General features: G+C 36.7%; 1 protein-coding gene, 1 long non-coding RNA gene and 1 pseudogene across 2 annotated transcripts; 1 reads left to right on the forward strand and 2 right to left on the reverse strand.

The window, feature by feature from the left end:
* Window positions 1-5,249: 5,249 nt before the first annotated feature.
* On the reverse strand, window positions 5,250-17,347 carry LOC120126441 (annotated as a pseudogene).
* On the forward strand, window positions 6,142-6,590 carry LOC120126440 (probable CCR4-associated factor 1 homolog 11). Its single transcript, XM_039144642.1, has 2 exons — window positions 6,142-6,326; window positions 6,383-6,590. The coding sequence occupies exons 1-2, from the start codon at window positions 6,142-6,144 to the stop codon at window positions 6,588-6,590; spliced, it is 393 nt and encodes a 130-aa protein (XP_039000573.1).
* LOC120126369 lies at window positions 9,098-9,571 on the reverse strand. The gene is made up of 2 exons (XR_005516455.1): window positions 9,474-9,571; window positions 9,098-9,394 (listed from the first exon to the last, which is right to left on the reverse strand). It is a non-coding gene; the product is annotated as an uncharacterized LOC120126369 (long non-coding RNA).
* Window positions 17,348-17,593: the final 246 nt, after the last annotated feature.

The raw sequence follows: 17,593 nt of genomic DNA on the forward strand, positions 1-17,593 counted from the left end.
CCTCCCATCGAGGGAAAGTGTTTGGACTTCCAGGTAGCTAATCTTGAAGAAAATTTCTAATGGCCGGCTCCCTAAATACTTTTGAGTTTCTCTTAGGGCCGAGTGGGAGACCGAAATAGTCAGATGAGAAGGAGCAAGTGGAGCAACCCAAAGATGAAGCTCAATTTACGAGATTTACTTCATCGTTTAATCCGAATAATCTGCACTTTTGACATTAAGAACTTGGCCTTGGGAACCACCCAGAAGATGATCGAATCATCCACAAATTACAGATGGGAAATACAAAGAGGATCGTTATTGTGCCCAATAGAAAAACCAAAGAATAAGCCATTTGTTTGCTTTATTTAACATTAGATTCAGGGACTCGCAATGATGTTGAATAGAAGGGGTGAGAGAGGATAACCCTAGCTCAAAGCTCTCGAAATTCTGAAGCTATCCGTAGAGCTGTCATTGACGATACTAGACATGGAGGCTAACGAGAGGCAGCTATGAACCCACTTGCACCACTTGTCATCGAATCTCATTTCTTTAGAACTAAATTGAGATAGTTCTAATTTACAGTACAAAAGTTTTTCTGAAATTAGTTTTGAAGACAAGCCCACTACGACCAGATTTAGAGATGTAATCAATGGCTTCATTAAACTATTAGAGAACAGTCGATCTACCGACCAGGAATAAAGGCGAACTGGGTTTTACTAATAATAGAATCTGCGTAGAGACAGATAATTTGCTAGAACCTTGGCAAGAATCTTGTAGACCCCGCCCACCAAACTGATAGGACGGTAGTCCTCCATAGAAATTGGGCAAGAAGTTTCGGAACAAGGGTGATAAAAGTGTGGAAGAGACCTTCATCATGATTGCGATGGTGATAAAATTCCTCGAAGAAGCGGAGGAACTCATATTTCAGATGCGGTCATTTTTTTTATGATAACCGGTGTTAAAACCATTTGGGCCAGGGGCTCCACTTCCATCACATGAGCTAAAAGCAAACTAAACTTCCTCCTCAGAGAAATTGTTAGTGAGCAATGCGTTTTGATCTGGGGTCATCTTAGAGAAATTGAGATAGAGATCATATATTGAGGGTAGAGGACGAGCTGTAGGATTGCTCACGCACGACTGATTTTACTCTGATGGGATCCGAAATTGCCTCACCCTCGTGGGAACGGAGGAAATGTAGTCTGATTTTCTTCTAGCAAGATTTGAGATGTGGAAGTATCTAGTACTTTTAGCCCCCCTCTTGAAACCATTTGAGCCTAGACTTTTGGAGTCATGCCCTTTCTTCTTCCCTATACCTTTTAAAGAGACATCTTGAGGGATTTTAGATCAATCGACAACGCAGGATTATTGTCTCCACTAATGATTTTACCTTCGACATCTAATTTTGTCTTCCAGAACTAGAATAGAATCTCTAAAATCGCGACATTGATTAGCTGACCATTCTTAATTATCTATGATTCATTGAGTAAGCCACCAATACCAATACTACTCTGCTGAGGGTTGTCTTGACAGTTTCTTCAAAAGACTTGTCATAGAACCAGTAATCGAAACATTTGAAGGGCTTGGGGGGTCCCAATTTAACCGCTCATCAACTAGAAAAATGGCGTTGTGATCAGGTATAGATTTCGCGAGTAATTTGTGTAACATTCGGAAAGGCTTCAAGAAAGTCTGCAGTAATGGAAGCGACTAATCGCACAAAGGTGGGAGGGGCACTGTTATTGCTCCAAGTACGAGGCCACCTTGCAAAGGTAAGTCGATTAATCTAATATTCCATGAAAAATCGCAAGATTCATCTAAAATTAGATAAGAACCAGAGAAAACCAAACCGGAATTATACCTTTACGAAGCTCCTGTTCAAGTTCGCAATTTTTTTTCAGAACCGCTTCTCTTCCCCCTTGAAGGAGACCTCTAAAATTCTACTAATTTCCCATACAACTGCTGCTCTTCCATGGAGGTAGAGGAAAGAGGTTTGATAGGAGTTGACTGGAGCGAAGTTCCCTTGTGCTGATCGCCTGATCCCTGATAATTTTCCTTATAAAACGCCTATGAGAGGCATTGGAAGGCCTGGGGTTGAAGTTAGGGAAACGGAACAGGGATTTGAGGAGTTGAACTGGAAGGATTTGTTCAGAGAGGGAGAGGGGAACCATTAGATCCTGGTTGAGCCAGTAAAGTACTGAAATACTCATGACCTTCAAGATAGTCTTAGACAAACTCGATGGATAGACCCATGTGATTATTTGAAGATATTAGCAAAAGTGTCTTAGACAATTTGGAAGTCCGAGCCAGTAGCAGAACAAGGATTAATAGCGATAGTGGGCTGCAACTGATGTAACCCAGGTAATACCAGATTGGCAGGCCCAACTAAATTCTATCTAGAGAACAAAATGGGTGACGAGGCCTCAAGAGTGATGAGTTAGAGGCAAAAGAAACCAAGGCATTCGATGAAGGGATAACTGTCCTATTTTCCAAAGGTAATGACGGCTCCCCCAGTGTATTACAGTTACGAGGAGACACGATAGAATTCCCAGAACCGATAGGAGTAGGGTAAACTGGGGAGCTAACGTTACTAGCCTCTTCAACTTCCACCGGAGCATGAACGTTTTGAGAAAAAGGATTCTCCGACCATATATCAGCGAAATTTTCACCATCTGAATCTTGAGCATTAGCAACATGGGCATTTTCAATGAGCCACAGTTATGGAGATTATGTATGGGTACCCTTGTAATGAAATTTTGACTGATTTAGGGATGGTGACAGAGCTAGTAACCCTGATGGTCATACAGGCAACATCGAGCCTATCCTTTTTGGTTTCAACATCCAAACCAATGAAGTACCCCTGTCTATTACCTAACGTAGAACATAAGTTTTCATTCCAACAATGGAACACCAATTAGGTTAACTTTACAAAACAGGTACGAGAGGCCATCTTCAAGCAGAACTGGAGCAAGGTGGTCAAACCAGAAGAATAAGGCATCCTTCTTATGAACCCAAGCATACTCAAGACTATCAGCCGAGTCAAAAGACATGATAGTTTATTCACACTCGAAACCCCATTGGGAGACTTTCACATTGAATCCTTAATTTAAAAGAGCTGTTGTACTAATTCAATGTCAAACAAACTTTTGATTATCCCAACCATACTATTTTTAAGCCACGAAAGCCCATCAACAGAGGGATGAAAGATCATTGAGCTAAGGTCATCTTGTTGATAATGATGTTATTCCCAGTAATAAGGGGAGCTTTAACCTTACCTAACAGTGCCTCACTATAAGTCCTTTGGTCTATGGGTTGGGCTGGTTTTGGGGAGAAGGGTGAAGAGTTGCATTGGAAGGTTCGTTTGGCATAGAGCTTAAAGGAGGCTTGGGTTTGCCAGCGGTATAGACCCAGGCTTAGGGAACATAGCTTTAGAGAGCATCACCGTCTTACCGTCTAGACTGTTGTTGACCTTCGAGATGACATGCTCCATATCAACGCGGGAGCCAAAGCTAACAAGGCGAAGGTAGGGAATTTGTATTTGGCCCTCTGGTTCACGACTGGAAGAAGACTCTGGTGAGTGGTGACCTTACCATGGAAACGGAATAGTTCCTTCAATGCAGACCTCGAGACTCTCCTACTTAGGTTGTCAACCAAAACCGTCCACCTGATAGCATTGATAGAATGTTTAATGCCCGGTTGAATCTTCTCCATGCTGATGCTCCAAGGGGCCGCGATTGGCGCTGCTACGAACGGTTGAATCTTCTCCGCTTCCATGACTTTGTCCACTTAGAGATCCTTAATTTGGATTAGATGATTTCTAACTCGAACAAATACACATATTTTGATAAACTCAAGTGATAAGGTCATACTTCATAGAGCAACAAATCACCAAAGATACTACAAAACTTGTAGTAGTACTAATACACCAGACGAATGCTTGAGAGAAATCGATAGCTTTGTTTTAGGGAACTCATGTTTCTGGGTTTAGGGTGATAAGCCCTAGTTTATCCTTAAATATCAGTGTTTTGAAAACCAAACCGGACCGGCCGATTCAATCGGTTCAACCGGGAACCGCTACTAGTGAACCAGCCGAAACCACTGAATCGTTCGAACCGGACCGGCTGAAAACCGAAAAAAACTGTCAATTTTGTTTTTTTTTTTAAAAAAAAAAATTAAACCAAACGACGTCGTTTATTAAACGAGCCAATTTGAACTCGAGTATTGCTGAGCTCGACTCGAACTTGAAAACTTTAAAAGTAAGCTCAACTCGACTCAAACTCACGAGCTAAAAATTATCAAGTTCAACTCGAACTCGAAATATAATATTGAAACTTGAACTCGAAAAGGCTTGAACTCAAAAAAAAAATTAGAAGCTCGATTAAAGCCTAAAATTCGAGTTTGATTGAAGTGAAAGAATAGTTCACTCAATGCTCACCAAAAGGCTCCATGATTTTGAATTTTAAATTACCTCTATTATTTATAGAAGTTAGTTGGGATGTTCTTCTATGTTTCTTAACCATGTGGAATTGTTTTTTTTTTAAATTAAACCAAACAAAATTATTTTATTATGATTTTTTTAGTCCCAAATTTATTTTTTAATTATAGTTATATAATTATATTTATTATTTAATATGTTTTACCTTAAATATTATGTTGTAGTTAATTTGAATCATTTTGTTTCACTTGATTTTATGGTTTTTAACTTATATATGTTATGACTTGCTTTGAATATGACTTGTGATATAAAAAATTATTTTTTATTAAATATTTTTGGGTATTTTTATTTAATTTTTTAAATAATTATGACGTCGTCCGGTTCTTTCGACCGGTCGAATTCAACTGGTTGAACCAATGAACTGATAGTATGGCCAGTTCGTTAACCGGTCTGGTTCTGAAAACCATGTTAAATATAGCATAGCTTCGTAAATAAGACATTATTAGACCATTTATTATGTTATTAGTCGGCTATTTCTTTCTCAAGTAACCCTTATCAATAAAATTTTGAATTAGTTGGCTATCGTATCTTTAAACTTATTTTATTACATTTATAAATGATGTATCTAAAAAAATCACAAATTGATTGTATATTAATTTAAGATTAGTTTATTTTTTAATTAATAAAATATGAAATATTGTTAATAATATTGTAATATTTTACAAGTAAAAAATCTAAAACAAAATATATAAAAAAGTTTACAATCTAACAATAAATATGGGGTTTATATTAACAATCAGTTAATGTAGTGGAATGAGACATTATGTCTCTTAAGTAAGATTAGGAGTTCGAATCTTGACGATTGCGAGTGGAACAAACTACGTTGGGAAAGTTACTATTGCCTTTATAGTACTCAATCAGAATTAATCGATCAATAAATAAGATATTGATGGTTATAAAAAAAATGAGGTTTATCCTCATGGTTAAGGCATGCCCAAGCTATGTTTTAGCCCCTAGTTCGATTCTTCTAAGTCGGCAGAAACAAATTGTTACCTTAATTTATTATGAAGTATATAAGGTGATGACACGTGTTATTACCTGAGTAGATATAAAATAAATTAATTAGTTTTATGTTTTGCCCCTAGTTTGATTCTCCCAAAATGCAATTCCTTGGTTCAAACTCCAACTTAAACAAGTCGTTATCATCATTTATCTTGAATTAAATAAGGTGTGACAAGTATTATCACCTGAATAGATATAAAATAAATTAATTAAAATTAAGAAAATATTTATAATTAAGAATTAAATATATAATTATACTATAGTGACTTGATTGAATGTGTTTAAATAGTTAGATGATCTTATTGATAAAATTTAAAAAATATGGTCACTGGTATAGTTTACCTAAACATTATTTAGGCATATTTCTTACTAATTAATTAAATTAAAAGAATGATAACGGCTAGCTATTTCAGAATTTAAACGGGTTTTGGGTGGAACTAATTCAAAATTTTTCTCGACAAAAGTTACTTGAGGAAGAAGTAGCCGACATATATATATAAATATAAATGATCTAATAATGCTTATGTATCACAACTGAATATATTTAGCGGTAAAGTAGGGGTCATTACCTAAACCCAGAAACCATTATCGTTCCTCCATTGCATAACAGAAGCCAGAAAGTCCGTATCGTTCGTAGCAGATCGCTGATTAGAACAACAAAAAGTACGGAGATGCTTCGCAAGAAACCAGTGATTGTGAGACAAGTCTTTGCGGATGGGTTGCAGTACGAGTTCGAGTTGATTAGGAGTGCAGTTCTTATGTATCGTTTTGTCTCGATGGATACTGAATTCCCTGGTACTATCTTTAAACCCAGTAAGCAAATCATCCAAGAAGGTGACCCGGCTATCAACTACGAGTATTTGAGATCCAATGTCGATGCGTTACAAATAATCCAACTCGGGTTCCTTTCAGACTCAGGGGTAACTTACCGGATTTCGGTACTGGGTTTTGCTATGTTATGGAGTTTAATTTCTCAAACTTTGATGTTGATGAGGATAACTGTGATTTGGAGTCGATTGAATTATTGAAGCGACAAGATACCGACTTTGTGAAGAATAGAGAAAAGGGTATCACTTCTAGTGATTTTGCGATACTGATGTGTGTTAGCATAATGAGTTAGTGCATGTTGTTTAGTGATTCTAGAAGTTTGTTAGCAGTTGAGGCTGTTAATATTTAGTTGAGGTTGTTAATGGTTAGTTACAAAGTCTGTTAAGACTATAACAACTATGAAGAGCTGTATATAAACAACAGAGGAGTTGTAAACCAGATGTGGTATTTATTTTCTGTTCAATATACTTGTATTTTGTGTTTCTTCACTAAATATTTAACATGGTATCATTCGCCAAACGGTCCTGATTTTATATTTTTTCTTCCGCTGCATGGAAGAATATGCCATTGGCGGCTGCCTCCGCCATCGTCTCAGCCAAGTCCATAGTCCAGCCTACCACAGTTAAGAAGAAACGATGGGAAGCTGCTGGAGCTTTTACTGGTGTTTCGGATCTCATAAACCAGTAAGCGAATTGGCCATGTTGTCCTTGTCCCTGAACCAGTGGCACTGGAGCTGCAGTTTCAACTGCTGAAAATGTAAGCAATCTGACTGGCATTGTAATGCCCTTTATCGCCCCTCCCTCATCTCCTGTATCATTCCTGCAATCGGGTTCTCCATCTGCCACCCAATCACCGGCTGGATTGCTATCCCTAAGTGCCCAGAAACTATCGATGAAAAGTCTGTTAGAGTTACAACCGAGGAAGCTGCCCATAAGTCCCTTCGCCAAGTTGTTGCTCGTTTCCTTCACTGCCACATCGGCGTAGAAAGAAACAAACATTTAAGGGAATGAATATATTCGTACATCTCAATCAAACATGATATTAACACTTTCCTTGAAACTGTAGAATGTTTTGTACATATCAAGGGGCTTTTTCTCTATTCATCTTTGCCCCATTAAGGATGGAATTAAAATGACAAATTCATGTGTAGTTTGGTAGAGCCAAAATTGTCACCTTATGTACCATTTTAGACATCCCATAGCCACCATTAACATAGCTCTAATGGGATGCTTCTATGAATAGCCTCTAAATGGGATGCTTCTATGAACCAGTTGGTTTGTACGCTGAGCCTTTCCCCTCCGAAATGCGATAAACAGCGTTCTATTCATTTAACTTAACAAGCTGATTTCCTGAAAACTCTAAAGGTAATAGATTCAAGCAGTTACGGATTGATTCTAGATGGATAGAAGTCCGAACCAGTTAGCACTGGAATCATACCTGGATTAGGAGACTCGGGATCTTTGGAACTCTCGTGATCTTTGTTCTGCCCGCTGTTTCCGGGCACGGAGGAGTCCTGAGATGTGGATGGGTCCTGAGAAATGGACAAGTCTGGACAAAGTAATGGGAACTGGCAATATGATGTACGTAACAGCTTTATATCTCTTTTCCCTACCCGAATTCTCATCTTGTCTATCCTTCTCTATAAGAACTGAACAGCCAAGCCATCACACCAAAAAGATGGTTAGAGTCCGAGATCGAGGGCGAGAGAGAGTTTGATTCTTACCTGTGCAGGACTTCTCTTGAAAACAGGGAAAAACCTCTGCCTACAGTACTCATTGACAGAAGAGTTAGAAATATTAGAGGAATGGTGAAACCAGAAGCAACCGGTGATCTTTTATACCAAAGACCCCAAGGGCGATACTTGGGTCAACACTAAAGAGAAGATTGTTGTGTTGTGAACGATAGGCCAAAACAGTCCCCCACTTTCATATTCTGGTACATACATTGAGAATCTGGGAAAGAAAAGACAAAGGCATGATCAAGAATACGTAGAGATTGAATTCTTCTGAAAATCTCTTGCACTTAATGGCGTTAATATCATCATGTTGTTTAGTGATTCTAGAAGTTTGTTAGCAGTTAAGGCTGTTAATGTTTAGTTGAGGTTGTTAATGGTTAGTTACAAAGTCTGTTAAGACTATAACAACTATGAAGAGCTGTATATAAACAGCAGAGGAGTTGTAAACCAGATGTGGTATTCCTTTTCTGTTCAATATACTTGGTCATAAATCAACGTCCATTGCCGGTTCATATCCAATGTTTCATGAGAGAATTGGTTTATATTTTTGGTCGGGGGATCTTTGATATCAAGCATACTTTCAAGTTCTTTGACTTGTTTGGTTGTTTGGAGAATGTGGCGGAGATGTTAAACGTCACTTGTCTAGCTGGATCGATTCGACAGCCTGCTCACGCTTCACTGCTTCATGGAGTTGAAGAGATCGGGAGTTTTTAGTACACCGAGCTTAACATGCAGCCTGCACTTGCACTATATGGCCTGATTTGAGTTCCAGTATGAGAATTCTTTTTGCTTTTTTTTGTAATTTTCTTTCGTCCATAGACTTTATAAAAATTTCTTAGCGATTTCAGTTTACTTTTGCTTTTAATTTCAAGATTGTGTTACAGTGGATGAATTTAGAACGGAAAAACTTAAAATTTGATTAGTTCGATTTTTAGAATTGTAAACTCGAACTAATCAACTGCTTACAGGTTATTTGCTCAAGGAATTAACCCATCACGGCCAACTAAAGTAGAAAAGAAACATTTAAGGGAATAAATAATATTCGTACATCTCAATCAAACATGATTAACACTTTCCTTTGAAACTGTAGAATGTTTGAGTGTACATATCAAGGGGCTTTTTCTCTATTCACTTTGCCCCATTAAGGATGAGAATTAAAATGACAAATTCATGTGTAGTTTTGGTAGAGCCAAAATTGTCACCTTATGTACCATTTTAGACATCCCATAGCCACCATTAACATAGCCTCTAAATGGGATGCTTCTATGAACCAGTTTGGTTTGTACGCTGAGCCTTTCCCCTCCGAAATGCGATAAACAGCGTTCTATTCATTTAACTTAACAAGCTGATTTCCTGAAACTCTAAAGGTAATAGATTCAAGCAGTTCGGATTGATTCTAGATGGATAGAAGTCCAGAACCAGTTAGCACTGGAATCATACCTGGATTAGGAGACTCGGGATCTTTGGAACTCTCGTGATCTTTGTTCTGCCCGCTGTTTCCAGGCACGGAGGAGTCCTGAGATGTGGATGGGTCCTGAGAATGGACAAGTCTGGACAAGTAATGGGCTGGCAATATGATGTACGAACAGCTTTATATCTCTTCTGCCCTACCCGAATTCTCATCTTGTCTATCCTTCTCTATAAGAACCTGAACAGCCAAGCCATCACACCAAAAATGGTTATAGTCCGAGATCGAGGGCGAGAGAGAGTTCTGATTCTTACCTGTGCAGAACTTCTCTTGAAAACAGGGAAAACCTCTGCCTACAGTACTCATTGACAGAAGAGTTAGAATATTAGAGGAATGGTGAAACCAGAAGCAACCGGTGATCTTTTTATACCAAGACCCCAAGGCGATAACTTGGGTCAACACTAAAGAGAAGATTGTTGTGTGTGAACGATAGGCCAAACAGTCCCCCACTTTCATATTCTGGTACATATACATTGAGAATCTGGGAAAGAAAAGACAAAAGGCATGATCAAAGAATACGTAGAGATGAATTCTTCTGAAAATCTCTTGCACTTAATGGCGTAATATCATGCATTTAAAAATACACAACGTAAACGCCTTGTAACATAAATGTGAAAATTATAGAGACAGATTATGTTTCAGTACTTTCAAGTATAAAAAAACATTAACATATTCTATAACATCGAGGACATAGAAGCTTAGAATGTAATTGCATGAAGAAGCTTTGCCAGAGTTACTGATAAACAACTGTTCTATAAACAAGGTTCACATGTAGATACTCAAGCTTGGAATATACTTCCGTGAATGGCTCTCGCTAAGGGGGTTTTGGCTGATCACTCAAATGAAAAGCATTTCAATCCGAAATGATATGTTTAACAATTTGTAATCAAGAATCCTATTCTCTTGGCTTGGTTCATTAGAGTGAATAAAGCAAAGGCAGCACATCAAGAAACAATGTTGGCACAAACTGAACAGATACAACAAAATGCACTATTATTTGATTAACAAAAGAAGGGCACAAAATTGGCAGAATACACACCTGGTTCCGATAGACAAGGAAAGCAAGAAGAAGTAAACCAGCAAGAACGGCATATTAAGGGTGCATGATAGAACAAGTGAAGCCAAGCAGTCCAAACAGAAGTCGTGGAATTTCAGTATGGTGAGGGAAGGTTAGAGCAGAGCTAGTACATGGCTCTTCCTGCGTTCTTAGTATTAATCTTTGTACCAATTGCAAAGAAAAGGAAAAGTTGTATTACTTCGCAGGACAAGCTTGCCCAGCCTGATGTTAAACATAAGTCGTAAAGAAGGTAGCCTGCATTTACTCAAGAAGATAAGAACGACTGTCAAAATTCCGGAAGATTAAGTCCCATAGAAAAACCAAGAGGTATTGCTATGCAGGCTTGTTAAACCCAGAAGTTGGCTATCGCACTTTTAGTACTCATGAAAGATAATGTTTCAAAAGTATAATTTAGATTAATATAAAAAGAGCATATGACGCATCTGTTGCAGACCAAGATAAAATCTAAATCTAAATGCATCTGAAACTCTGCCATGAAGTTGGAAGAATGAGGTTCTATTAAACAGGATATTATGGAGGGGCGTGGAAAGTTACCTGGGTTGGCACGCTTTGGCAAGTTGTGTAGGTATATCTTTAACACTTGAGAAAACACTCAACTGTCTAATTATGGATCCAGAAGAACATTAACAAAGAAACATTCCAGATTGTGAAACAGGACCTTGATGCATGCACTTTTTTTCCTCTCACTACGTGAAACAACTCCCTCAATTGTTGAAAACAATCATGGTTGGTGGAACAGCATACATAAATAACATCAGAATTACACTTGGTAAGTAACCTGTTACAAGCTGGTTCATGAACTTCCTGCACATATGAACAAACAGGATGGTGCACAATAAGTCAAATCTATTCTCTCCACTAATAACCAAGAAACAGCAAATTATGATGAACATAACAAAACAAATTACTTCTGTAAGTTGGTCAATTGGAAATTATTGTACTAGCTCCTGAATAATTTCTCAATTGTTCATATAAATAACATATATATAGAACCAATTAAAACACAAATAAGAAACAAAAATTATCTGCAATACATAATGCATTTCAGTTGTCAGAACAAAATATTGCAGCAGATTAAACAAGGAACAGAAAGCGAAGGACCTGATGATCAAGGGATATTAATATTTATTCTTCGATTTACATCTAGTTCTTATTTATACATTGAGATTGTCTTGTCAGAGCCTTCACAATGGGTCTGTTCTCAGTATATGCCACAACATTTTAAAAATATTCATGCATAATGTTCATATCATCCCAATGCACGTGAAATTCCAAGACTATTTTCTATATAATTTCCAAAAACAAGACAACACCATCTATTCCTGGATTCTGATTTCCTTGAGAAGTCAATAAAATAAAAAAAATGATCACATAAGAGCTTAGAATGGTAGATATAGCAGTACAAAAGGGTTTAAAGTATGGTCTTTTCATGCTTTATTTCATATAAATGCATATTCTAACTTGATGCAAATTCCATAATCTATTTGTTGCATCAGGCATCAACCACAACTGCAATGTGTAATGATAGCAACATAACAAAAACTAACAACCTAACACAACTTTAGCGACATAGTTAGTAGAATGATACTTACTGTTCCAAAATGCCTGTAAGAAATGGAAATGTTTGTCTTAACTGGTCTAGTTGAGTCAAGCCTTGTACAAATGTAACAGGAACAAGGAACAGAAACATAAAAACAATAGCACCTAGAAGAGTTGCTATTTTACGGAGCCAAACTTGCTTGTAGGGTATGGAGAGGTTGACCAATAAACATCATTTGGCTCAGGGGCTAGTTGTGTCACCCATAACATGGGATTGATGATTGAAGAACTTGCTGCAACAACAGCATCATAACGAGTCCTGAAGAAAACAAAGCGCCGGACGTTCCTGTATCAAAGACAAAGATAGCATAGGATATCAGATGGCCATTTCAATCAAAGGTTTAAAAGTTAGAGATCAATATGTGATTCAAAAACCATCCAACACATGCTAGCAAAGGGAATGATAAGATTGAACCACATAGGGAGAGTCTCCAGAGAAATCAAGAAAAAGATCATGAAGTGGGAAGCAATAACAGTTTAAAAGTAAGTGTTAAGATGATGTAGAAGGCAGCCACTATATTTGACATACTTACAATAGTTAGAATTATCAATTACAGTAAATACTGGCATAAATTCAAACAGCAGAAACCAACTTGCTCAAATTCAGAATGAGATTAATAACATGTAAGGTAACCCTTCAAAGGGCACGCAAAATGCTTTTAATAATCAAATGACAGCATTGCTAGGGCGGGAAAGATCAGATCTACACTAGATCACAGTAAACTGATGATGTTTATAGCACGTAGAAATGGTCCAGAGATATAAAAGCAAAACGACATTGATGACTGAGCAATCACTGAAACAAGTTAACTTTTGGAAACAAACTGCCAAAAGGAATATACAAATTATACACGACTACTATAACACTTTAATCAAAATTATTAGACTACTTATTTGAAGATTTTCAACCTATCTGTTTGACTTGGTTGCAACCCATCACTGCTGCCTTTACGCCCAACACTTTCTGCTTCATTTTTTAGCACCTTGAAGGAATGCAAAAGTCCACCACGAAAACAACATGGCATAGAACTCCCTTTATTCTGCAGCTCAATGGTTTTTAGCTTTTTGTACATCTTCTCTACATCCTTCTGCAAAGACAGCAATGTTTGAGAATATATAGAACCTGTTACAAATTATAAAATAAACAGAACATTGTGTGATGCAGTGGAATAGAATAAGAATAGGAAAGGTGAAATTCAAGTTTATTTCAAATAACAACAACAACCAACCAACCAAATGAAAATGAGAAATTGGAAAATTCAAGTTAAATACAATGTACTAGCATCAGCTGATCAGCAATCTAAATCCTATCTTATTTTCTAAAATAAAGTAAAAGTAATTGTACAGCAAGTAGTGCCAAGTCATTACTGTAGAAGGCGTCGGGGAACAACATGATGAAGCTACGTAGGGAGAAGAGTTTCTATAAACAAATCAAGAAAATAATCATAAAGTTGGGAAAGAAATAACAGTTTACAGAAAACTGATCACATAACGTAGAAGGCCACTACTATATCCCATATTCTTATAATGATTAGAATTAACAGTTACAGTAAATGCCGTCATGCCTGCTATCAAAACAGGAGGAAACTAGTTGCTCAAATTCAATAATACAGCTTTCTTTTTCACATCATAATTATCTAAAAAAGGAGGCACCAGAACTAGCATTACGCCAAGGTTGAGATTATTAACATGTTAACCATCAAATCAAATATGCAAATTGCTTTTTAGCATCAAATGAGGGCTATTGCAAAAGTCGCAAAGATCAGATATATATCCAGTAGGATTCTTTGATATCAGAGGAAAAACTAGATAATGGTGAACCGATATGCCAATTGCACATTAAAATAATCCAGAGGAGATACAAAAAGTAAAATGACTGATGACAGAACACTATCAGAGACAACATAACTTTTGGCAATGAACCATTGGAAAGGAATAAAAAAACTGTATATAATACTATAACCAGAAATCAAAAGCATATTCATTCCAAGATTTTCAACCTTTTCAAGCTTCTCTCTTTGAATTGGTTGCTGCCCATCACTACAGGTTTTACTCTTAAAACTTTCTGCTTCAATGTTAAGTGACGTAAAAGAATGTGTAGTTCCACCACAAAGACAAAATGGCATATAACTCTCTCTGTCTGCAATTCAATGGTTTTCAGCATTCTGTACATCTTTCTGCGTCTTTCTGCAAAGAAAATATTGTTAGAGAATATACATAGAATTGTTAAATATTATAAACAAACAGAACATTGCATGTGCATAGCAGAGTAGAATGAGCATAGAGTAGGTGAAATACACATTATTTTCTAAATTACTCGGTTGAACTAAAAAGAAACCCTAGTCAAGACAAGCAAATAAAAATGAGAAATTGGAAAATTCAACTTAAATGTAATGCACCTGAACCAACATCAGGTTAGTAACTCCTAGTTTGTATTCTAAAATAAGTAAGAATCATTTAGTAAGTGGTAGCAAGCCATAAGTGTATAATAAGACTGAACAAAGTCAATGATGTGAAGATTTAAATACTGTCCCAAAATCAAATTTGAGAAAATCAAGATTACCTAGCGAAGGTAGTAATGCAATGGATAAATTATCTTTTAGTTCTCTCAGGTTTCATATCATGTGTTGAGTTGTGAATTCCAATAAAGAAACCACTTTCTTTGGTCTATAGAACAAAATGCTAAACAAAAAGCAGCAATTTATGTGTCAACACTAATAACATCCACCTCAGATGGACACCAAATTCATTCTTTGGACGTCAAGAAAGTAATGAATAACTGCACTAAAGTAAAACCAGCTAATTCATTTTTTCCTTAAACAAAAAGATACTAATGAAATTTTTAAAATTAAAGCTTCTCAACAAAAAACTCATATATTGACTGAACCACCGAGTGCAAAAGATATTTTCAGTTGACACTATTCCTGGTTTCAATCCTTGAACAACCCCTTTCCCCCTTCCCTAGAAAAAGATAAATAAATATATTATTTACATCCTAATATAGTCACTCGAGATAAATGCGTACCATTAATTTGTCTACTTTACTAGCTCGATATACCATCTGGTGGGTCACATAGCTTGCTGGATAGTAAGTTGAAAAGAAGTGTTCGACTGTCTCACTGTATGAATGATCCCGGACCACGGGATGCCACGGACAGAACTGTGAAATGACTTGGATTCACAGGAGATCAGTAATATGTGCTAATCTCATTTTAGTGATGCTTTTGTACTCTATAGCAAAGCAGTAATCATAAATGAAAGCTAGAGGAAGTTTAAGAATGCTTCAGTAAAAGTCCTACCATATACAAGTAATGCATTTCAGTATGCAAATCCTTACAAAGTAAAGTAACACAAGCTGAGCAGGATATGACGTATAAAGCAAGACAGTGACTCCAAACCTGTAATATTTTAAAACAAAAGAAACAATCAATAAACAGTTCATTTTTTCCAATCTATTTTGCCACAAAACCACTATGTTAGAGCACAGCTAGTGGAACAGAACTTTATAAAGTCATTGCTTTGAGTACTTGAAATCAATTCTTAATTAGATATTTCCGGGAATTTTAGATGTGCAATAGATAATAAAAAAATCTTAAATTCTTCCTTTGGGTTAAAACATTGTAAAGCAGAATTCTACAGGGAATCAAAAGTCAATTTCATTCATGGTTCAACATGGTAGCTTCCAAATAACATTTCATAGTAAGAAGAAACTAAAGCAATTATCCCATCATAATAATGGGTCCAATTATCATACCATTTTGAGCCTTCTTTTACATTTCCAATGGTAAACACATCCAGTGATTCTGAATTGAATTTCTTGTGCTGCCTTTCTTGTCCATAATAATTTACTGGAAGCACCAGAAAAACGCAAATCATAGCAGCAATGATATCCGAATACTGTTAAGAACGGAAGAAAACAGAAGTGCGGTTAATAAACCAGCATAAGAGAAACAGACACCGACCAACCATAATTGAAACAGGAAAGTACTTCAAAAGTTTTTGGATATAATTGCACGCATAGTCTTTCGAGAAACTTAGTAGAGAAACATAATCACCTGAAAACAACTATTCTCAAGAAAACTAGAGCATCCACGCCACCAGCATCCAATGTCTTCATCAGTTGCTTGCCAGGCCCTCACAATCCAGCTCGCAGAGGGCACAAGTCTTTCAAGGCCGAAAGGATCAGGCTTATTTTTTCTGAAATAAGCCTCCGCATGAAATACACAGTGTCATTGCTCGGTTGTTTTCTCAGTATGGAATATAACGACAGCAGCACAACACATATAGCTATATTGATTCCGGCAGAAGTTAAAAGAGCCCCAATGTCCATTTCAGTCCCTTATATCCTTTTAGTCGAGCTTTAGAAATCTCAATAACTAAAGCACTTAACAGAGCAAGGACACCAATATTACTTTCAATTTGCTCAAAACATAATTTATCTTTCCATGACAACTAATGCAGAAAGTAGTTTGGCTCAATCTGGCACAGAATCAAGCGCTGCAAAATTGATTTGGGAATTGTCATAGTTCATAAACCAAAATTTAAAAACATTCTCACCGATCAAATCACAAAAACAATCAATTCAATTCAAGTAAGAATAACAATACCTAAACTAAACGCGCATGGGGGGAAAGCATCATCAAACTTCAAAAAATTAAAAAAAGAAACCCTAATAATAGTTTCCCTTTCTAGTAGTAGAGCTAAAAAAATTCTGAACTATACTTTTCCTGTCTGATTAACTTTCCACAATTTTCTTTTAATTCATTTCTATAGTTCCAAGACAAAAGATTATACGGAACCTAAAGCAATAACAAATCAAATTTAAAATCCTAACAATCAGTCCAAGACGGAACTCGAACAAAATTAAACCAATTGGAAAAAAGAAAAAAAATGTGAAATAAACTAAAGCACCTGTGCAAATATCAGGACCCCGTAAAGCGTAAGAACTTCGAAAAGGTTGCCAACACGAACGCAATGAGATTCCGAAGCAAAATTATTCGCTTAAAACGTAGGAAACCAAATGCTTGGAAAATTTTGAGTTTATCACTTATACGCCAAATGTTATGCTTTTCCGTTAACTTCAAATGAAAAAGACAAAAAAAAAGGGAATTAAGTTCGATCCAATTTGCTGGAAGAGAAAGATGATCAACAGCCTTCTTCAGAAATAAATTAAGATGGAAAAGCAATTCAAACGATAATTACACGCGCTAAAATGTTTTCAATGCTTATTATCACTGACAACAATCCAGCGAATGCCACGTTTAGAAGACTGGATTTATTAATCAATTATTGAATTAATGCCGGGAAATATATAAAAAGAGCAAACGACTTTCTTAACCGCGATGGCGACGGAGGGCCACATGGCGAAAAATTAGGCAGCTTTGTGAGATCCTCTGCCTCAAGCTTCGATTCTGT

This window comes from Hibiscus syriacus, unplaced genomic scaffold, assembly GCF_006381635.1.
Source record: "Hibiscus syriacus cultivar Baekdansim isolate YM2019G1 unplaced genomic scaffold, ASM638163v2 tig00110458_pilon, whole genome shotgun sequence".
NCBI classification, from domain to species: Eukaryota; Viridiplantae; Streptophyta; class Magnoliopsida; order Malvales; family Malvaceae; genus Hibiscus; species Hibiscus syriacus.